At 43.3% G+C, this 20,371-nt stretch overlaps 1 protein-coding gene across 1 annotated transcript in view; it reads left to right on the plus strand.

Moving 5' to 3' along the window:
* Window positions 1-11,747: 11,747 nt before the first annotated feature.
* The window catches only part of parvaa (parvin, alpha a), a 13,570-nt gene continuing 4,946 nt past the window's right edge, over window positions 11,748-20,371 (plus strand). Inside the window, 6 exon segments of the mRNA XM_080002359.1 lie at window positions 11,748-11,963; window positions 16,925-17,014; window positions 19,603-19,673; window positions 19,817-19,918; window positions 20,101-20,102; window positions 20,104-20,245. Of these exon segments, the coding sequence (XP_079858485.1) occupies window positions 11,828-11,963; window positions 16,925-17,014; window positions 19,603-19,673; window positions 19,817-19,918; window positions 20,101-20,102; window positions 20,104-20,245 (543 nt within the window). The 5' untranslated portion in view covers window positions 11,748-11,827.

Genomic DNA, 20,371 nt, shown 5'->3' on the forward strand with positions numbered 1-20,371 from the left:
ACCCATGCACTGCAACCCTGAAATTATCCGAACATTACCCCGAGGAGCTGTATGTGTGAACGCAAATGTCTGTATCATTTGACCCGGACTTTACGCAGCTGGCAAACTAGTATAAAATCCATGTAATGTCCGATTGAGTATGTGTGAACAGAGCAGGTAATTGTCTGGATCATTCACAGCGAGTGAGTGGGCGTGTCGCATATCATGTGGCAGTTATTTTTCTTATGCGGATCTTTGTGCACGGAGCATAGCTGCTTCATACTCTTTTCTTTATATTCCCTTCCACATATTACGTCCAAATACATGGCGTATCAACACCAAAAAAGACAAGTCGGTAGCCTCTTCCACCATCTTGGGCGTGCTTAAACTCTGCAACGTCATTGCGTACATCCTGCCTTCTGCACGCTTTACCCAGTAGTGGTGGGTGATACTGCAGAATTTGGTTTAGATCCTATACCAAGTAATACCAGGGAAGAATCACCGATACCGGACGGTTCAAGTTTTCATGTGTGACGTGGCCCTAGTGATCCGGATCATTTAGCTCAGCAATAAGAGCCGGCTCCCAAACGGCTCTTTGATTCAGTACCACTTCTGGCTTTTATATTTCAGCCAATTTTAGCAATGTATTGACCTATGATTCGTTTGTGTGCACTTATATCACACAAATTATTCAATGTAATTATACTCAACATTATAATTTCCATAATACCAGTGGAGCAGGTGACCGGCTGACATACAAAGTCTCACTTTGGTAACAACATTAAGAGCCAAGCATGGTGAGACGTTTCTGGGTCCTAGTTAACAAATACATTATAGGATCATCCTATTATTCAGTTTTTTATTAATTCACAAAAAAAAAAAATAATAAATCCGCTCTCAGACAGGAGAGCTCCCATTGTTCACAGAAGCTGACTCATAGATCGGACACATCACTACACGGCATCCAAGTGGGCGTGGTGTGGAAAGGATCTCTCGTTCCCTACGTGAACAGTGACTGGCACCCGAGCCGCCACAAGTGAGGAAATACAGTATTTACATAGAATAAAAAAAGCAATTCTACTGATTTTGGAGAGGGAAACTGATTCATTTTTGGTATCGATCTTATTGACGCTAGAATCTTTCTTCTAAACGAGATGCAGTATCGGTAGTATCACTACTTTTGGTGTCGATCCGGCCACCCCTACTACCCGGCCTCTACACCTACTGGAAATACTTTGGTTTAGATGAGGGGCAAACACGTCTGACATGGACAATCTCCTGTTGTGTGCTACATGTGTGAAAGGGCAACTCTAGACAATGTCCGTACCTGATTATGAAGATATTGTCCGGAGCGCATGTGTAAAATCAGCTTTTTGTTCTTATAAAAATTCAGCAGAGGAATTAGCGTGGGAACCAGACAAATCTGCCAGCTCATGTTTTATTTGCTCTGGCAGATATGTCTGGCCCCCCTCCCATTCAGACAGCTTTCGGGTCGGGCCAAACACATCCGTTTATCTAATATGGGGTATTGATACGATGACTGTACAGAGGAGCGCTGTTGATTAGGTTGTGTCTGCCACTGACGTGGAACGGTCTGTTGAATCCGCTATCGTGACAGTATTAAACGAATTGGATGGTATATTTTCTTGAAAAAGCTTTTGTTGATAAGAAAGATGTGTTTGCTGTACTTCCGATGGGATTTGGTAAAAGTTCAATTTGAATGTTCACAGCAGTGATACAAAGGCTGGAACCGTTTTCCTTATCCCCCCCCCCCCTTTTGTTTTTTCTTTGGGGATTCCATGCTTCCTGGAAATATGGAAAACCTTGAAATTAAAAACCATTTTCAGGTTGTTTTTTTGGGGGGGGATATTTGACCGCAGCCATGAGAGACTATTTAAATAGAAAGATTTAGGATGATGCAATTGTTCAAGTCTTGAGTGAAATGTGTTGGCTTTGTAAGAAAATATATACACACGAGTCATAAAATGAAATATAAATTTCTGTTCTATCAAGTCCGTGGAGAAATAGTTACTTAACAGTATTAATCTGAAAAAATATTCATATTTCTTTTATCTATTTAGTTATTTATCTCCCATTATATGAACATTATTGGCTTTCTCAATTTGAAAATTTGGTATGTAACTGTTGTGTGTGTGTGTGTGTGTGTGTGTGTGTGTATATTGTTTTATAACAAACATGGGGTAATCTTTTAGAATGCATGGAACATTACACCGACCAGCCACAACATTAAAACCACCACTAATAACCATTAATATTGTGTAGGTCCCCCTCGTGCCACCAAAACAGCTCTGACCAGTTGAGGTATGGACTCAATACCTCTGAAGGTGTGCTGCGGTATCTGGCAGAGATGTTAGCAGCAGATCCTTTAAGTCCTGTAAGCTGCGAGGTGGGGCCTCCATGGATCGGACTTGTTGCTCCAGCACGTCCCACAGATGCTTGACCGAATTGAGATCTGGGGAATTTGAAGGCCAAGTCAAAACCTTGAACTCTTTGTTGTTCCTCAAACCATTCCTGAACGATTTTTGCAGTGTGGCTGGGCACATTTTCCTGCTGAAAAAGGCCAATTCCATTCAGGAATACAGTTGCCATGATGGGGTGTACTTGGTCTGCAACAATGTTTAGGTAGGTGATACGTGTCAAATAACAAAACATTGCCCAGAGCATCACACTGCCTCCACTGGCTTGCCTTCTTCCCGTAGTGCCTCCTGATGCAATCTCTTCCTCAGGTAAACCCACACGAACCCATTCATCCACATGATGTAAAAAAAAAAAGTGATTCATCAGACCAGGTCACCTTCAATTGCTCCCTGGTCCAGTTCTGACGCTCACATGCCCATTGTAGCCGCTTTTGGCAGGGGACAGGGGTCACCATGGGCCCTCTTAATGGTCTGTGGTTATGCAGCCCCATCCACAGCAAGCTGTGGTGCACTGTGTGTTCTGACACCTTTCTATCATAGCCAGCATTAACTTTTTCAGAAATTTGTGCAACAGTCGCTCTTCTGAGATATCCAACCACAGGGGCTCGCCTTCGCTCCCCACGTGCATCAATGAGCCTTTGGGCGCCCATGACCCTGTCTCCGGTTCACCGGTTGTCCTTCCTTTGACCAATTTTGGTAGGCGCTAACCACTGCATACCAGGAACACTCAACAAGACCTGCCGTTTTGGAGCTGCTCGGACAAGGACCAAGTTGTGATGGCTAGACGACTGGGTCAGTTGCTCAGATCCTTACGGTTGCCCATCTTTCCTGCTTACAACACATTAACTTGAAGAATTGACCCTTCACTTGCTGCCTGATATATCCCACTCCTTGACCGGTGCCATTGTAACAAGATGACCGGTGTTATTCACTACACCCATCAGTGGTTTTAATGCTGTGGCTGATTGTGTATTTCTTAACAAAAGCTTGAACCCGTGTTTTTCCCCATTTTCCCAATATGACTCCACAGTACATAATCCCTCTGTTAAAGGGAAGGGTAGATAATATGCCAAAGTCTTGACCAATTTCTTGTTTGTACCTCTTTGACACAAACATTTGTGAACGCAGACCAAGCGTGTCTATTGTATTGACATTGTTCAGTCATGCAGAGCGACCCTGAGCCAACTCAATAAAGACGCCTTTGTACCAACTGTATTACTAAGTTAATGCTGTGCAGTAACAATGGCTCACGCTACATTAAGCGACTATACATTGACTGCAATCGCCACACCTCCCTGCCCCCCCCTTTTTTGAGAATCCGCCAAGCTTGAGTAATCAAAGCTTTTTTATTTTGAATATTTAACATTTTGAACAATGATATAATGATGTTTTAGGATGCATGTCCTCTGTGATGCGATTTGTCACAAAACAAACTGCACTTCTAAATGTAAATGGCGATCTATTGAGAGATTTCTTCGATGAATAGCAAACCATTTTGTTGAGTCCTGAAATGTTAAACTATTGCTGGCGTCAGGGGACTCTCCCACTATACACGTTCAACTACCAACTACACATCAATTACATTTGTCCTCCTCTTCATTCCTACAGCTTTCCCCCTGATCTTTGTCAAGCACTTGCAGAGACATCGCTCAGCAGACAAAGGCAAACCAGAGGTTGTCCCCGAGGTGGAATCCGATTTTGAAGAGATCATCGCAGCGGAGCAGCAAACTGTACTTAAAAAAGACAATCCAGAATGTTCTAAGTGCTCGATGCTGTGCCCAAAATATTCAAAGTCGATAACATTTCCTGTTCTTTTAGGCCCCCAATGGTGGCTACAAGGTGCTCTCAGAGACTGGCTCAGTGACTAGCGCGAAATCAGCCCCTGTAGCAGCAGCAGCAGAAAGTTCGTCCAGCCCCAAGAAACGTCTGATGTTGTCTCTGTTTGAGAAGGAGAAACTTCTAGACTGGGACCAGCTGCCTACACCAGAGGAAGCTCCAGGACAGAAGAATGCCAATGTCAAGGCCACGTCACATTCAAAAGTCCAGGTTTCAAACCCTATGTACTGTATAGGTGACATTCATTGTTCCCGTCCAGTCTGACGGAACAATCCAGGTTTACTGTAATCAAAGCTTAAAGACGCAACATTGTTCAGCATCTTTTACTTTCTCTACCAGGTGCCAACCAAAGACGAGTCGGAGGCTGATAACCATCGAACAGACGCAGCCCACGACACTGAACAGACCTCAAGCGAGTCCCCAGCCTCGTCCCCCTCGGCTTTCCATCTTATCGCCAATGCCTTCAGGAGGTCGTTCGGCATGACGAGCTCCCTCAGCAACTCAAACTCCACCGCAGTCCCCATGTGTGTTTGAAAAATATTGTCAATTCACCATGCAATTCACAGAAGCTTGGTCATAGAGACTGTCATAAACAAAGCCATAACAACTTTGACAATCCAAGTGATGTGCCGATGTAAACAAACTAACTACAGCTCTAGCCCAATGAATCTTCAGCAACAACTCTCCGTAGAATGTCGTCTTCCAAAGGCGTAACAGATGCCTAATTAGTAACCAATATGACTAGATAAAGATGGGGGCCAATTGTTTCATCTGTTTTGCTCACTCTATTATTGTAGACTACCTTATGAAGCAATGATGTAAGCAGCACACTGTAATTGCCAGTTAACTAGCTATGATGCACCGTGTCTTCAACCTCGTAACACAAACATTTAACCTTTGTTTATATCAGACGTCTTTTCACTAATTTTAACACAAATGTGAAATATAAATATCTTGACAAGAAGTATAAGTTTAAGGCCTCTCTGCACCTTTTCCATCAGGAGAACAAGACCAGAGGGCCCCCGCAGGTCGAGGCCCATGTCAGAAGGGGCTTTCAGCCTCAACTCATTATTTGGATTTGGCCCTCTGGAGTCCTCCGGGGGATTGGGGGACGCCTGCAAGACCGCAAGGCCTCAGCGTCGGGGGGCCTCCATGGGAGGAGAGAGGGAGCTCCCCTCCGTGCTGCAGCGGCTGTCGCTGGGTGGCCGGAGAGGCTCTGGAGGGGTGTTCGCCGATGACCTGGCGGCACTGCCCCGCAGGAGGCTCAACTTTTTCTCCTCCCTGCGGCTGAGGAAGAGGGAGGTATCAGGGGGTGAGGGAGCGCGTGAGGATGAGATCAGGACCATCCTCGTCAACCTCCGAAATAAGGGTAAGGTGGGGCGAGAACAAACTCGCGGCTGATGGCAGTTTCTGGTGGCAGACAAATACTCTAGTATTCTTAATTTCTCCAGCCTCGAGTCAAGAGAACCTAGTAGAGTCCCTCTCCAGTGACGAAGAGGAGCAACACCCTTCGGCACATCAGAAGGTTAGCACCTTAGACTGACGGCCACCACAGGGTGCATGGAAATATGTTATCACATTACTGCATGACTATGGTAGGGTGACTTGCGTTTTCTAATCAGTCTATTCGGTGTGTCCTGTGTGTCTGCTGTACAATTGCAGGGGGGTTTGGATAGATTGAGGAAGAAGCAGGAGAAGACGGTGGCCCAGCAAGCTCGACGGGAACAACTGAAGAGGCTCCATAGAGCTCAGGTACTGTACTGTATCAATTTTCAAGTACCATGATATTCAGCTCTGCACGTTAGGTGGAAATAGATCATACGAGAGACTAGTATTCTCAGGATGTTCACACTGTATATCTCTATCAACTCCTGCCAATGGTTCAAACTTCCTTGTTACTATTTTAAACGGTTTACTGCTCCCCAGGTGACCCAAACACCGAATTTGCTTTGCCACCAGGCAACAGGAGGGGGGAGGGGGGGGGTGCTGGATTGAAATATTGTCTTTGCAGTTTTTGTCTCACATTATGATGGTCCATTTGTGCCAAAAATGTGTCTACTGCTTTGTCCTGTAAATCTGTCAATGTCAACTGTCCTTGCTGACTTCGCTTTATAAGACCCAAAAAGACACTCTAGAAGACAAAGTATGCTAAGGGAGAATATTGTTTTACAGCTAAATGCATGGCTTTCGCTTTGTCTGGAGCACTTTGTAGCCACTGGTCAAGGCGAGACCGAGTTACAAACACTGCAGTATTTTTATAACCTAATCCTTATATTTCACTCAATGGGGTTATTGGTATCAGAGTGATTGGCATCAGTTATTTAAATTGATTCAGCATTGAGAGAATAGCTTCAGGTTACTTACATGCATCAAGCTGCAATACGTAGCACAATTGGGCAATCACGGTCGCAGAACAATGTGGTCCCGATTGCCCTAAAAAATATACCCAAGTTTTCCTTATACAAGGAGAACGAGAGATCAAAATGACGACACAGCGGATACACATCAACAGCCGCTAGGAAGTAAGCAAATATGAAAGTAGACAAATGTATTTTACAAAGCAGTCTACGTGTTTTTGACCCAAAAGGAATGTTGTTGCTTCTGTGATGTTGTCAAGAGTCCTTGAACTCCCCTTTGACATCACAATCAGCTTACAGCTTTATTTGAGTGTTATTTTTAATAGAAGATGTTACAAGCTTGTTCTAATGTCATGTGTGGGCCAGGTCATCCAGAGGCAGCTGGAGGAGGTTGGGGAGAAACAGAGAGACCTGGAGGAAAGAGGAGTGGCCATCGAGAAGATCCTCAGAGGTGAAACTGGTACGGAACAAAGATGCAAACGCGGGCCCAAACGGACACAAACACACAGTATAAATTTCCACTAAATACAAGTTTGAAAGCCTTGAAAATCAATTTTTTTCAGACTTGCCTGTTTGCCACCATTTTTCTAGAAGGGCAATATGTTTTCTTAACTCTTATCGCTGCTTCTCCTTCTCCCCCTCACTCTACCTTTCTTTTCCCAGGAGAATTTGAGCTGGATGACAACAAGGATGCTGAACTCTACCACTCCTGGTTCAAGCTCGTCCTGGAGAAAAATCGCCTGGCTCGCCACGAGTCAGAGCTCATGATCTTGTAAGCAGCTCCCACTCAGATTCCACCCGAATGGTAGAACCCTTTTTAAGAGGAAGCCAAGATGGAACTGTTTCTGAGGCATGATCAGTGGTGCATGTTGGAACCAGTTCATTCTTGACTTGAATTCCTGAGTCCATTCCCTAATGCCATGGCTACTGGAATAGACTTAATAGATAAAGTCCATTGCAAATGTTCTTTTCTGAAGCAACTTCATTGAAAGAGTCTTGCACAACACTGACGCGCTTCTGGTTACCTGTGTTACTGACGGTGTAAATGACTTAAGAATGCCACCATCATGGTGAGAGTTCTGTATGTTGTGAAACACATGTGCCATTTCTTGACAGATGTGGAAACAGTCACAAGTTTGGAATGTCAAATCACAAGACATCTTAATTAACGATGATGCCGAATGGCTTGTTGTAAGGTATGTACGTTAAAGCGTCGTTCTCTGTGCTTTGTGTCCTACAGTGCTCAGGAGCTGGAACTGCAGGACACTCAGTGCCACCTACAGCAGGATTTACGACGCAGGATGACTATAGAAGGTAGAACACAAACGCGCACAGACACTTTGTTAGATATGCGCAATCGAGTAGTCACATACCCATTCTTTTATTACTCATGTTTTTATTTCTTGATTTTAATGATGTAGTGATTGTGATTTGTTATTTTCAGCCTCTGCACTTTCACCCTTAGGATTAGATCTGCTGAGTCAGTTCTACATAAAGTTTGGATTAATTTATGTTGGCATTTTTGTTACCATACCGTCTTTGTTTTAGCATGTTGTTTCATGATTTGTGCATTTTTGAATCCCTTGATTTGTGCTTAGTTTGCCCAGCTTTTTTTTGTTTCCTTTTTCGATGTAAATTTTCTCATTATACTTAATGAAAAAAGTTTCTCTCCCTCCCTCTTTTCAGATACAACAAAAAGCGCATCGGAGCTGCGGGAGGAGCAGGGGATCCTGTCGGAGATCATGAGGACGGTGGAGAGGCGAGACAAGCTGGTCTCTCTGCTGGAGGAGCAGCGTCTGCAGGAGCGGGCAGAGGACCGTGACCTGGAGAGCCTGGTGCTGTCCAGGTGCTACCAGCTCCACTGGACCCGCAGGGACAGTGTGGAGGAGGGCTGGGAACACCTCGCCGTGGAAGCGCTGGGCGAGGGATAGCCTGTTTTGGAACATGGTGGGGGGGCGGGAGACTTGGGAACGTGGGTTTTTGCAATGTGAAGATTATTATAGTTCAGCTCCCATTGATTCAACAAAAGAAATGGTTTGAAATTTTCACACGGGGGCGATAGAATATCTCTGCTGCTGTATTTTTGGAAATGCAACTGGTCCCTGACCAAGCTGACAGTGAGCATGACTCATGTAGGAAAACACTGTTCTCCCAACGTGGGCCGATGTAACAGACCGTCTTACAAATGTTTGCTGCCTACCTAAGAGACGGCTGCTTTTACGAGTGGGACATTAGTGTGATATGATTTATGTTTAACATGACACTTCGTTGGGCCAACTGTGAACTATTCAAGCTGCATCTTCCCACCCTTCCCAGAGTCTGATACCAGTTTTGCACAGGAAAACCCCAAGCGTAGAGTTGGATTTGTGTCACGTGTGATGTGCTTCTAGCGACGCACTCAGTCACTTTGTATCGTTGGTTGTGTACGTGTGCTGCGTTTTTAGTTTTCACTCATCATTTCCGGTTTGTGTCCCCACATGCCCACTCACACACAAAAACACAAATGGACACAGAAGAATCACAATGGAATAGAATCGTGGCTGTTAATAGATGACCCTTCTATCCAGTATCCTTTTAACCCTCTTTTGAATCCCGTTTTTGAACCCTGGCGTGATTCTTTTATGTTGTGGATAGGAAAATGTTTTGTGTATTTGATCTGAGGGCATGCAGCCAAAATGGAACATTGACTAAACTCTGGATCTGGATCTGTTCCTGGAAGGTGCCAATATCATAAACGGGTCCTTTTGTCCCAGGATGAGAAAACAATTTGGAACTTGTTTTGGCCTTAAGCTTCAAATTTGTCTAACAGTAATTTATTTACTTGAAGAAATATATATAAATTATTTAAAAAAATAAGTTATTGAGTCTGAAATGTATAGATGGCAGGTGCGTTGTCTGTGTTTTGGTTTTATGGTGCAATTTTTTTTTATGTTAAAATCAGTTTTCTTTAACTATTCTTAAATAAAATGTGAATTTAAAGCTTTTTAACTCTTTCCTTTACTGATTGCATTAAGGAAAGAGCACAGCACTACACCTTGCATTTACAAAGGAGCAGCATAGCATTAAATTGGTTTACCACAGACAAGCTTCGGGTATATTTAAACACTGAATCATACTAAAATAAGAATCCACAGCAGAACAGCTAATTTGAATGCTGGAATGACGTACACCGACCAACCACATTAAAAGCACCACTAATATTGTGTAGTGCCGCCAGAACAACTCTGACCCGTCAATGCATGGACTCCCATCACACCTCTGGTGTCCTGTGGTATCTGGCACCAAGACGTTAGCAGCAGATCCTTTAAGTCCTGTAAGTTGTGCGGTGGGGTACTCATGGATCGGGCTGCTTGTTCCAGCACATTCCACGGATGCTCGATTGGATGGGACACTAACCCCAGCCATCCACATGATGTGGAAGGCCACCTCCTTCCATTGCTCCATGGTAGAGTTATGACGCTCATTTCTGATGCCCATTGTAGGTACTCTTGGTGGTGGACAGGTGTCAGCATGGGCAGAGAGACTTGGCCAAGAGAGCAGTGGACGGTGTTTATTGAATACATAAAACACGAAAGGGAGGGAGATATAAAACAATTTACACCTTGAATTATAAAATCTACATAAAATAAAGGAATAGAAACAAACATGTATTAAAATTATTTTTGAAACAAATTACAAAGATGGCTCTTGTGTGTGAGGAGTTCTATTTGAGGGTGAGGTCACAAGTTTAATTTTAACAAGATGTCTTTCAATTTCTAATATGTGTTTCATCAGGCACTGTCTTCTGACATTAATATCATAGCATGAACTTTTTCAGCAATTTGTGCTACAGTAGTGCTTCTGTGGGATCTGACCAGACAGGCTAGAGTTCACTCCCCATGTGCATCAACGAGCCTTGGGCACGCATGACCCTGTCGCTTGTTCACCAATTGTCCTTCCCTGGACCACTTTTGGCTGGTACTGACCACTGCACACCGGGAACACCCCACAAGACCTGCCGTTTTGGAGATCTGACCCAGTTGTCTAACCATCACAATTTGGCCCTTGTCAAAGTCCGTCAGATCCTTACGCTTGCCCATTTTTCCTGCTTCCAACACATCAACTTCATGAACTTACTGTTCACTTGCTGCCTCATATATCCCACCCCTTGACGGGTGCCACTAGAACGAGATGAGCAATGTTATTCACTTCACGTGTCAGTGGTTTTAATGTTGTGGCTGATTGGTGTATATTAAAGTGTTTCTCAATTCTCCATGATTCTCTGAAAACTTTTCATTTGAAGGACCCTATTTGATAAGGTTTTGTGTCTGGGATCCTGATCTGAGGAGTTTATTTTTATTGTTAGATGTGCTTTAGTCCAACCCCCCATACTTGTCTATAGTCCAGTTAAGAAAATAACCGTGTATATGTATGATCAAAACAGTAATGTGTATTAGTGCTCACATCTTGTAAATGCAATAATGGTGAAGTTTAACTCTTAATCGTTTTTGCTTGGGATGTTTTGGAACTTCTTGAAGGCCCACAGGGAGAAGAACCACTGGTATCGTAGATATTCAACCTATTTATCTCCATCTCACTTCCTGTCCCTTGCTTGACCCGCACTGTGTTTTGTCGCAACGACGCCGGAATTTCCCCACTCACCTGAATTTTCCTCATGAAGTTTCCTTAGTATAAACATAATACTATGAGCTTTAATTACAGGGTACATGAAATGATTAAAAAAACAAAAACTTTTTTTAAATGTAATATGAAATTAATTAATTAAAGTTATACAATTAATAAATACATTTATATTCATTCATTTTTTCAATATTCAATCAAATTAATAGAGTTATCTAAAAAAAAAAAAAAAGTCAATCGGCAGAAAAGGGAAATAACTTGATATTACATAGGTATGTAGATATACAGTATACATATGTATATATGTACATATATACAGTATGTAGTGTATATATATGTGTGTGTGTGTATGTGTATATATGTGTGTACAGTATACTCTGTATGAACGCAGCCTTGAACGCGCCTTTTCCCGGTCCGCTCCAGCTGCTCTGCCGCCTCCCTTCGGAGGGGGCGGGGCCGCGGAATGACTGGAATTCCGTTTCCGCTTTAGGGAGCGGACACTGATTTGGGCCCCGTCCCCTCCCCGCGGCGAAGAACTACTTTCCACTCCCGAACTTGCAGGTCTCGTCCTTCCAGCTCCTCGGGCTCGCCGCAGCCATGGCGTCCTCGCCGCAGAAGTCGCCGTCCTCTCCCAAGTCTCCCACCCCCAAGTCCCCGTCCTCCAGGAAGAAGGACGACTCGTTCCTGGGCAAACTCGGGGGAACTTTGGCGAGGAGGAAAAAAGCCAAAGAAGGTAAACAACGCGGGGGGAGGAATAACGTGTCGTTACCCCGTTAGTCGTCGTAGTCTAACGGTGGATGTTTACGGATATAACGGCGACGACTCGGTTGTCGCCGCAGCGTCTAACTTTATACAATTCCCACGTCGGGGCATTGAACGGGCAGTGCTTGCGCACAGTCGATTCAAATGTAAAATTGTAATTTTATAGGCTAATGTTCTACATGTATGTAATGTTAAAAAATTATGTGTAATGTAATTGTATACATATAACTAATATAACAATACAAATATATTTATATAAAATAATATATTATAATAATATATATATAAAATAATTCATAATTGTCATACATATTATATAATATAGAATTTTTCGGGCTGCGTCCATCTCCATGTAGGGTATGGACTCCACTACAGTGTAATAAGTGAGGAATGCCACAGGAGTAAACATTGGCGCCGGGGGAGTGGAGGCTGGGCCTTAAGCAGCTGCTCTCAGTCCGAACTAGACGAGTAAAGAAGTGACGAAGACGTCAAGACTCAATGTCGAAAGTCATCTGCTGGTGCGGTGTTCCATGACAGTGGTTCTCAGCGCGGCGTCCTTTGAGAGGTTCACGGGGGTTTGCCAGCAAAACGATTGATAGTTCAACCTCGCCGTTGTTCCGTTGCCATGTCAGCACCGCTAGAGAATGCACAATAATAGCTTGTTTTGATCGTAGTTTCACTGTTATGTCGGGATCAATAGTATTGGCAGGTAAAGGCTAAAAATCCTCTCGGATTGGGGTCACTGAGAATTTTTATTATTTTTTTTTAATCAAATGCCGCCATTGCTTACGTGCACCTCTCCAGAAATGTCGTGGCTGCTCAAGAGCCTTGATTGGTCTGCTTGTTCCTGCTACGTGTTTCCGGTACATTTCCACCAACAGTGAACTATGAAGCATGCATTAATGCATATCAAATTGAAGGTGCTTGAAATGGAAAAAGGTCGAGAACCGCTGTTCTATTCCATAACGTTTTCCCTGTTCTCCTCCTGGGGCGGGCTGCAGAGACTTGCATATTACAGAGCAAGGTCATGCACTGTTAAATTGAATCATACCAGGAGCCTACTTTTATTGGCCCGGTTTTTATTCTTATTTACTTTATTTTTAAGCTGGAAATGTCGAACGTCAGAAACGAGCTTGGCTGTAGCCATCTTGACATTCTGTTTCAGCGGCCGGGTTTTATTGTGGAGTGATTTGTTTGTGCCATTTAGGGTTCCGTTCACCAGCTGAGCCCCGTCTTTATGCTGTATTCTTTCCGAAGCAACACATAGTCGGGAGAAAATCCCATTACATTCACACGTACCGCACTGTGTTTACAGAGTTAGACACACTTGTACATGTGACACATACACACACACACACACACACACTGAGGAGAACAGTCTCTGTAACACATCCTATGATTTGATGGAAAGCCTTGGCTGGTCCCTGTTGCATCAACCATTAATTAGATTTAACTCCCCCTGACGTTTATGACAGTGGCTGCTTTTGGGGGAGGTGGGGAGGAGAGGCATTGGTGAGGAGGGGGCTGTGGCCTTGAACAAGACCGCCAATTGGATGGGAATGGGTGCTGGTGTTGACGGGTGGGTGTTTGGAAGACAGGAGGATGAAGCGTTTAGAATGTGGTGGAGAGAGAGGGGGAAATGGGGGTCGGGGGTTCAGAGCGAGAACAGGCTGGTGAATCAATGTGGTGTTGGGATGGGAGGGGGGGAAAAGCTTATGAGTCCCAACTGCATGGTCAAATATCCTCTCATCCACCAGAGCTCTGAGCCCATCGGCCAGCCTTTTTCTGTGGATGTAAGGGAAAACGGGCGATGCCAAAAACCGACCCCTATAATATATAGATTTCCATATCGGCCGCCTGGATGCTATACGCGTCGGTTAAAATCGGGGCAGTCGTGGGTTGGGGGATCTAGATGCTTTATAAAGGCTGCGTCTTGCTCGGCCGCTATGCTATAGCCCTGCTGCGGCAGGATGAGCAACAGGGGGGAGAGCTTTCGTCGCTAGCCGGGGAGAGCATGCCCAAGGCTGGGCTACCGAGGCCAGAGCACGGGCCGAGAGTGGGAGAGAGACATAGAGAGAGCGATGGGTTGTGGAGCCCTCTGTCCACCAGGTAGGATGGAAACTGGACAATCAGCTGTTTTGGCCACAATTTACACAGGAAGGGGCTTTCATAACCAAGTGGTGGGTGATAGTGTGGAGTGAATTTTATTACATTTACACTTTTATTTTTGTTTGTTTGTTGACTTTAACTGCTATCACGATTCCATAAGTATTGCTAAGGATGTATTTTTCCATTGCCAATTATGGGCCCTAGAAGTATATAAGATACAGAGTACAGGTTCAATCCGTTACACATCACTTTAACTGATAGTTTGGGGTTAGTAGAACATAACAATCACATGACACATGATTCAATGCATTTTCCTCTACAACTGTAATTGAATGTGTCCATATATGCTTCTTTGTACTGTATATCAACAAATCTGAAAATCAAGTTGCTGTTCTTTGATATCTGACATATTTGATACAGCTTTTGGTATTTTACTTTTCTGTCTGGAATATTCTCTGTTGTGATACTTTTCCCTAGTCTAGCCTGGTATTGGATATAAGATACTGAGCATCACTCTTTTTTTTTTATTTTTTTTTTTCCCTTTACCTCACTTCTGGTTTTTCCTCCTAATTTTTCCCAAACAGAAAATGTGGTTGGTAATTGAGCAACAAAACACAACAAAAAAAATACTGGAGTGGTAGCCCTTAACCCCATCTAAGTTCAGCATTTATCAGCGCATGTATTTGTCTGTACCAAATATATCTGTTATTACTAACCGCTGTCTGTAAAAAAGAAAATCATCCAAAAATCCCTGAAAATCTCACTGGACCACTTACAAACTGCACCGCTGTGTGCCCAGATGCTAACCGTACTGTTAGTTATTTTCGTGTGATATCTCAAAAAGATTTGTGCCTTGTTGGAGGTCTTTAATTGCACTCAAAGCATCGTGGTTCTGGGATCCTGGGGTGGGATTTCATGGCCACTTGTTGGACGGGATATTGGATCTAACAGACTCTGTGGTTGGTTTTCTTTGTGTGAAATTATCAAAAGACAGAGCCACGTGTAACTGTGTCAGGATATTTTCTATTTTTATACACCTTTACTGTATGTGAGAATATGTGTGCGTTAAGGATGGTGTTGATTAAGAGGATGTACCCCTGGGAAGAAATTTGCAGAATGTTCACACCAGTTCCCTACAAAAGCGCAAAGGCGCACAAACGCATATACAGTGAACACAGTCAGAAATCATTAAGGATCAGGCTCTCCTCAGGTATCGTGACACACTGTGATGAATGGCATGATGGGCTCCTGCAGAGCCTGCTGGGAAGGCAGGAAGCATCACATGAGTCAACTGCCTGAAGTCAGAGGATTCTTAACCCAGGACCTGATCAGCGTATCAAGCAATTGGGAAAACATGTACGGTAGACAGCCATTCTAACTCATGGAGGAACACCAGGGGCCGTATCAATCACTTCAGCTGTGATTGAACAAAGTGACTTTGTTCTTTGTTTATTAAAATGTTCATGTCTTTAACAAAGAAAAATTGATTCTAGGTCAATCAGTGCGGTTTAACTGACCAAACTAATGCTCTAAATCTATCTCTACTGTACTGATGGTAATGGATTGTATTGGCCGAAAACTCTGGTATTTTTTTCCACAGAACTTTATTTTATTCATCATTGAGACTCAACCCAAGTGACTTATTTTTTTTTATTGATCCAGCATTGATAGACTGGCTTCAGCCGACCGCCGTATACCAAGCTGCACCAAGCGGATACTGAGTATAATGCGGCAATTTGACCGCTTTCTCTGGTGACTGAGGTTGTACCCGGTGTGCGGCAGTCTGCTAAAGCTTTCCTCTTAATACCGAGCAATTTAAAGGATTCTGATGGTGTTCATTCTAAACATAAGGTTCCGGTTTAAGTAATATACTGAAGTCTTCCTTTAAAGTGTAATCCTCCAAAACTATGTTGCTCCACCCCGAAGTCAGTGGTTATAATTCTGGCAAGCTTCACATTCATGTCACTTCTGGTTCTAGCACGATATTGATGGATCTGCACCTAATGCACCGCTGATGATGATGATGATGATGATGATGATGATGATGAAGCCTCATTCTGGCTACATGCCGATTTGAGTAGACCTTTCCCATTTTTTAGTATAGCTTTACTAAAACCCAATACTTGGGTGAATTTGAATTAAGGCAATGCTAAGGTTAGAGTCATTCTATGCTGGCCACTTCTGTGAAGGCCAATTGAAGTTATCTATTGTAGATGAATAGCTATTGATGTTGAAATGACTTCTCAGAGGACAAAATGTATCCGTTCTTGTATGGGATTAGCTACTGGCTTGTAGTATTGCTTTCAGGTTGTTGTGTCTTTAACACAGTTAGGTCTTGCGTTCAGTGATTCGCGCTGCATGGAGAAAGGAAGAATGAAGAATCTTAAATTATCACACAGCACTACAACACACACACGCTTTGGATGGTGGCCGGTGAAATGAGGCCTCTGCGTTTAACCCATCCTTGGCTTGTCCTTCCTCCGGGGGCACGGCCAGGAGCAGTGGGCAGCATTCGTGGACGCGCTCGGGGATAAGTGTCCATCGCTGGTCAGACGATGATGTGTGCATGTTTTTTGGTGGGGGTCCGGACTGACCGTTAGGTGGAGGAAACCCCATGTGAGCACGGGGAGAACATGCAAACTCCACACAGAAAGGCTCCTATTTTTTTGGGAGATAACTGACAGCGCCCCAGGCGGGAATCGGACACCGGACCTTCTTGCTGTGAGGCAACAGTGCAATGCACTGCGCCACCATGCCACAGAAAAAGTAAAAATGTGCTTGGAATTGTATTTAATGTAAATGTGCTGTGCTGTTTTTTTGTAGTGTCTGAGCTTCAGGAGGAGGGAATAAATGCCATCAATCATCCCCTCAGCCCTTCCCATTATGAACTGGACCCCGAGGACACCATGCTTGGTAAATAAATAACTGTACATACTGAAATCTTGATGCCTTCTCTCTGATGAACAACCATACATATATACTGTACATATCAGTGTTTCCTCTATATGCAACGTACCGCCGCTGCTAGGTTGAAATATGACTGCGGATATTCCCTAAATCTCAAAGCAGAGCTGCAGTGAAAAGGTGATAGACAAGACAAATGCCTGCTGTGTTTTACTCTGAAGCACAATGATTGGTTTACGGTACATAAATGGCTATGTTGCTGATACTGCTACTTTACGACAAATTCATGTCGTGAATGAGCTGTGGATACAGCGGCAGCTTTCAATGCTATATTGTGCATCCGCCATATTGCAGCAGTCATGAGCCGCGAGTAAACAAATACAATGTGTATTGAGAGATGCAGACTTCTCTACAAAATCAACGCTTAATTCGTAACCTTTTTTTCTTCTTTTAGTTTGTTATAAACGTAAGAAATTTTAACTTGATACTGGTTACTTATTGGAATTAAATTCAGTTGCTCTGAGAAGATCTAATCATATTTTTTCCATTCACTACTACCACTACCATTCACATCTTTCTTTATGAGATTATATGATATATTGCTATATTATAATCACAAGATTTGTGTATTGAGCAGCAGGTACATGCGGGGGGGGTGTCCGAGCACCCACCCCATGGACCTCATGGTGACATTTTTATCAAGCATGCTTTTTTATTTTTATTTTAAATTAATAGGTGTCGAGGTAGTGGATTGTCCGGGCAAAATATATTCATGAGGATTTCCTCATGAACCTCGCACCTCGGCGCACCTGCGATGTGTGCACAGCAGCTGGAGCTGGGGGTCCATGTGCCTTTTCTTTTTATTTGGACACCTGCCCCTAAAAGTCTCTGTATGGAACTGTAGAAGGGAAGTGAAACCCGATCCCCAGTGCTTACTGGAGTGCTCTGAGCGGAGTGGGGGAGACCTCTCTCCCTCTCCCCCCTCCCTCTCTCCGCTCCAGTTTCAGAACAAATTAATATTGAATATTTAATATTTTATTGTACATCTCAAATGTTATTTACAGAATAAATAGAAAGCCAATTTATATTTATTAAAGCAGATATTGTGATTGCCATCTGTGTGAAATTGTCCCAAAGCACCCACTATTTAATATACTGCATAAATGCATAAACAATATATATTTTTGTTTCATTCTATCTGAAGTCAACGAGTTGCATGGCAATATATGTGAAAGAAATTGCGATAATAAGGGAAAACTATTACTGTAAAGCGTTTATGTGGATTTCGGGGCTTGAGAGTGACACGGAGAATCCCGACAACCGGCATTCGATACATTACATTACATTTAGTCATTTAGCAGACGCTTTTATCCAAAGCGACTTACAATTATTCAAACACCGACGGACGCAGCCATCAGGAGCAATTAGGGGTTAAGTGTCTTGCTCAAGGACACTACAGCATGCTAGCAGGAGGAGCCTGGGATCAAACCAGCAACCTTTAGATCACTAGACCACCAGCTCTACCGCCTGAGCTGCCATCCCCCTCGATGCTTGTTATCACACGTCATGTGATCTTTCTCTCTTGTCTGGTGTGCAGTCGTTTCATCTCATCATGCAAACGTGTGACTGCAGCTCCATTTGTTTTTCATCTTTTAGGAATGGTTGAGACAATAATTTCCTTACATTTCAATTCATTAATGCAGTGCTATGCTAAAACTTTGTTAATTCTAAATATCAAGTAAAAAATAAATGGTGAAGTATTAAATTGATCTACCACATAATTCCTTTACCAAGAGTTTCCTAGCTGTCTGTTAGTCAAGTAAATTTATTCAGTTCATTGGATTGGTAAATTATTTGACTGCAATTATTGTATATATCAACAAAGTAGAACCTGATTGGCCCCATAACTTGAAGCTACTTTGAAACAAAATGGATGTGACTGGCTCAAAACACTCGGATTGAAAATGAGATTTGTCTGAAAGCATCCAAAAGCAGCTCACAATAGCCAGTTACAATGCAAACTGGGTTCAATTCGCCTAATACCAGGCAAACATTGGGAGGATCATTTTGGAAGGATCTCATGTGAACACGCGTAGCCTCAAAGAGTGATTTTACACAGAAGAAAATACTTGGTGGAGGTGGAAGCATGTAGCATTTTGTTGTTGCAGAACTTGTGTGTACCGAAAATAAATATGCAAAGAATTAGCTTACAGAATGAGGAACAGTGCAAGCTGTCTATTTTGGAGAGATTTTGAGGTTAAAAAACAGTGGCTGATTCTTGATGCTGCTGCCAAAACACACAGCAAAGCTTATTGCCCACTGGCACTACTGCAGAACAGTTCAGCAACACCTCGATTGAGCAACACTTCACCACATTTTCAAATGCAGAATTGGCACCCATGATGTTGCACACCTGACAAATTCAAGCCTACAGGGCCTACATTTTGTTGACAGTACAGCAGTCGGGTTGGATTGTAGCTATTTCATACCTTGTTGGGACATTACAACCTGTAATGTTTTTGTCTGCCAATTCCTTCCTCAGTCTTCCAAAATATTTTGATATGAACTCTTACATGATTTCTTTCCCCATCCTTCAGAGGAGAATGAAGTGCGAACCATGGTGGACCCCAACTCCAAGAATGACCGCAAACTGCAGGAGCTTATGAAGGTCACTTACTTTTATCTCTCTCCTGAAGTGGAGTACTTCCATTGAATGAATGAATTGAAATACATCAATGTGCATTTCAGAAACTGAAAACTTCTAAATCTATCCAGTGAATCTATCCAATTGTGGTTTGTCTTCCTATTTAGGTACTGATTGACTGGATCAATGACGTCCTAGTGGGAGAGAGGATCATCGTGAAGGACTTGGCTGAGGACTTGTACGATGGGCAGGTCCTGCAGAAACTCTTGGTAAGAAACATCTTGGGTTAATATCAGCGCTAAAAAGACTCTGTAGTGTGTGAGTCAGTTGAACAGACAGGAACAAATAGTTGAGTAAAATAGTCAGCTTTTCTTCCGCATACTAAAACATTGGCTGAATTGGTCATATCGGGTGAATTCCTTTGCCTTTCCTCTGCGGTTGCTCCTTCCAGAAAAGTTGGAGGCGAGAAGCTAAACGTGGCCGAAGTGACCCAGTCTGAGATCGCCCAGAAACAGAAACTCCAGACTGTCCTGGAGCGCATCAACGACTCTCTCAAGCTGTCAACCAGAAACGTTCGCTGGAACATTGACTGTAAGGCCACGCCCTTCACTGAACTTCTACTTTGTGCTTTTGCAAAACTGCTATAGTCCTCACCGGACGGTATTACATTACATTACATTGCATACATTACATTGCAAGGTCAAGAAGACTTTCTATCAAAT

The sequence above is a fragment of the Zeus faber genome (genome assembly GCF_960531495.2).
Source record: "Zeus faber genome assembly, chromosome: 6".
NCBI lineage: Eukaryota > Metazoa > Chordata > Actinopteri > Zeiformes > Zeidae > Zeus > Zeus faber.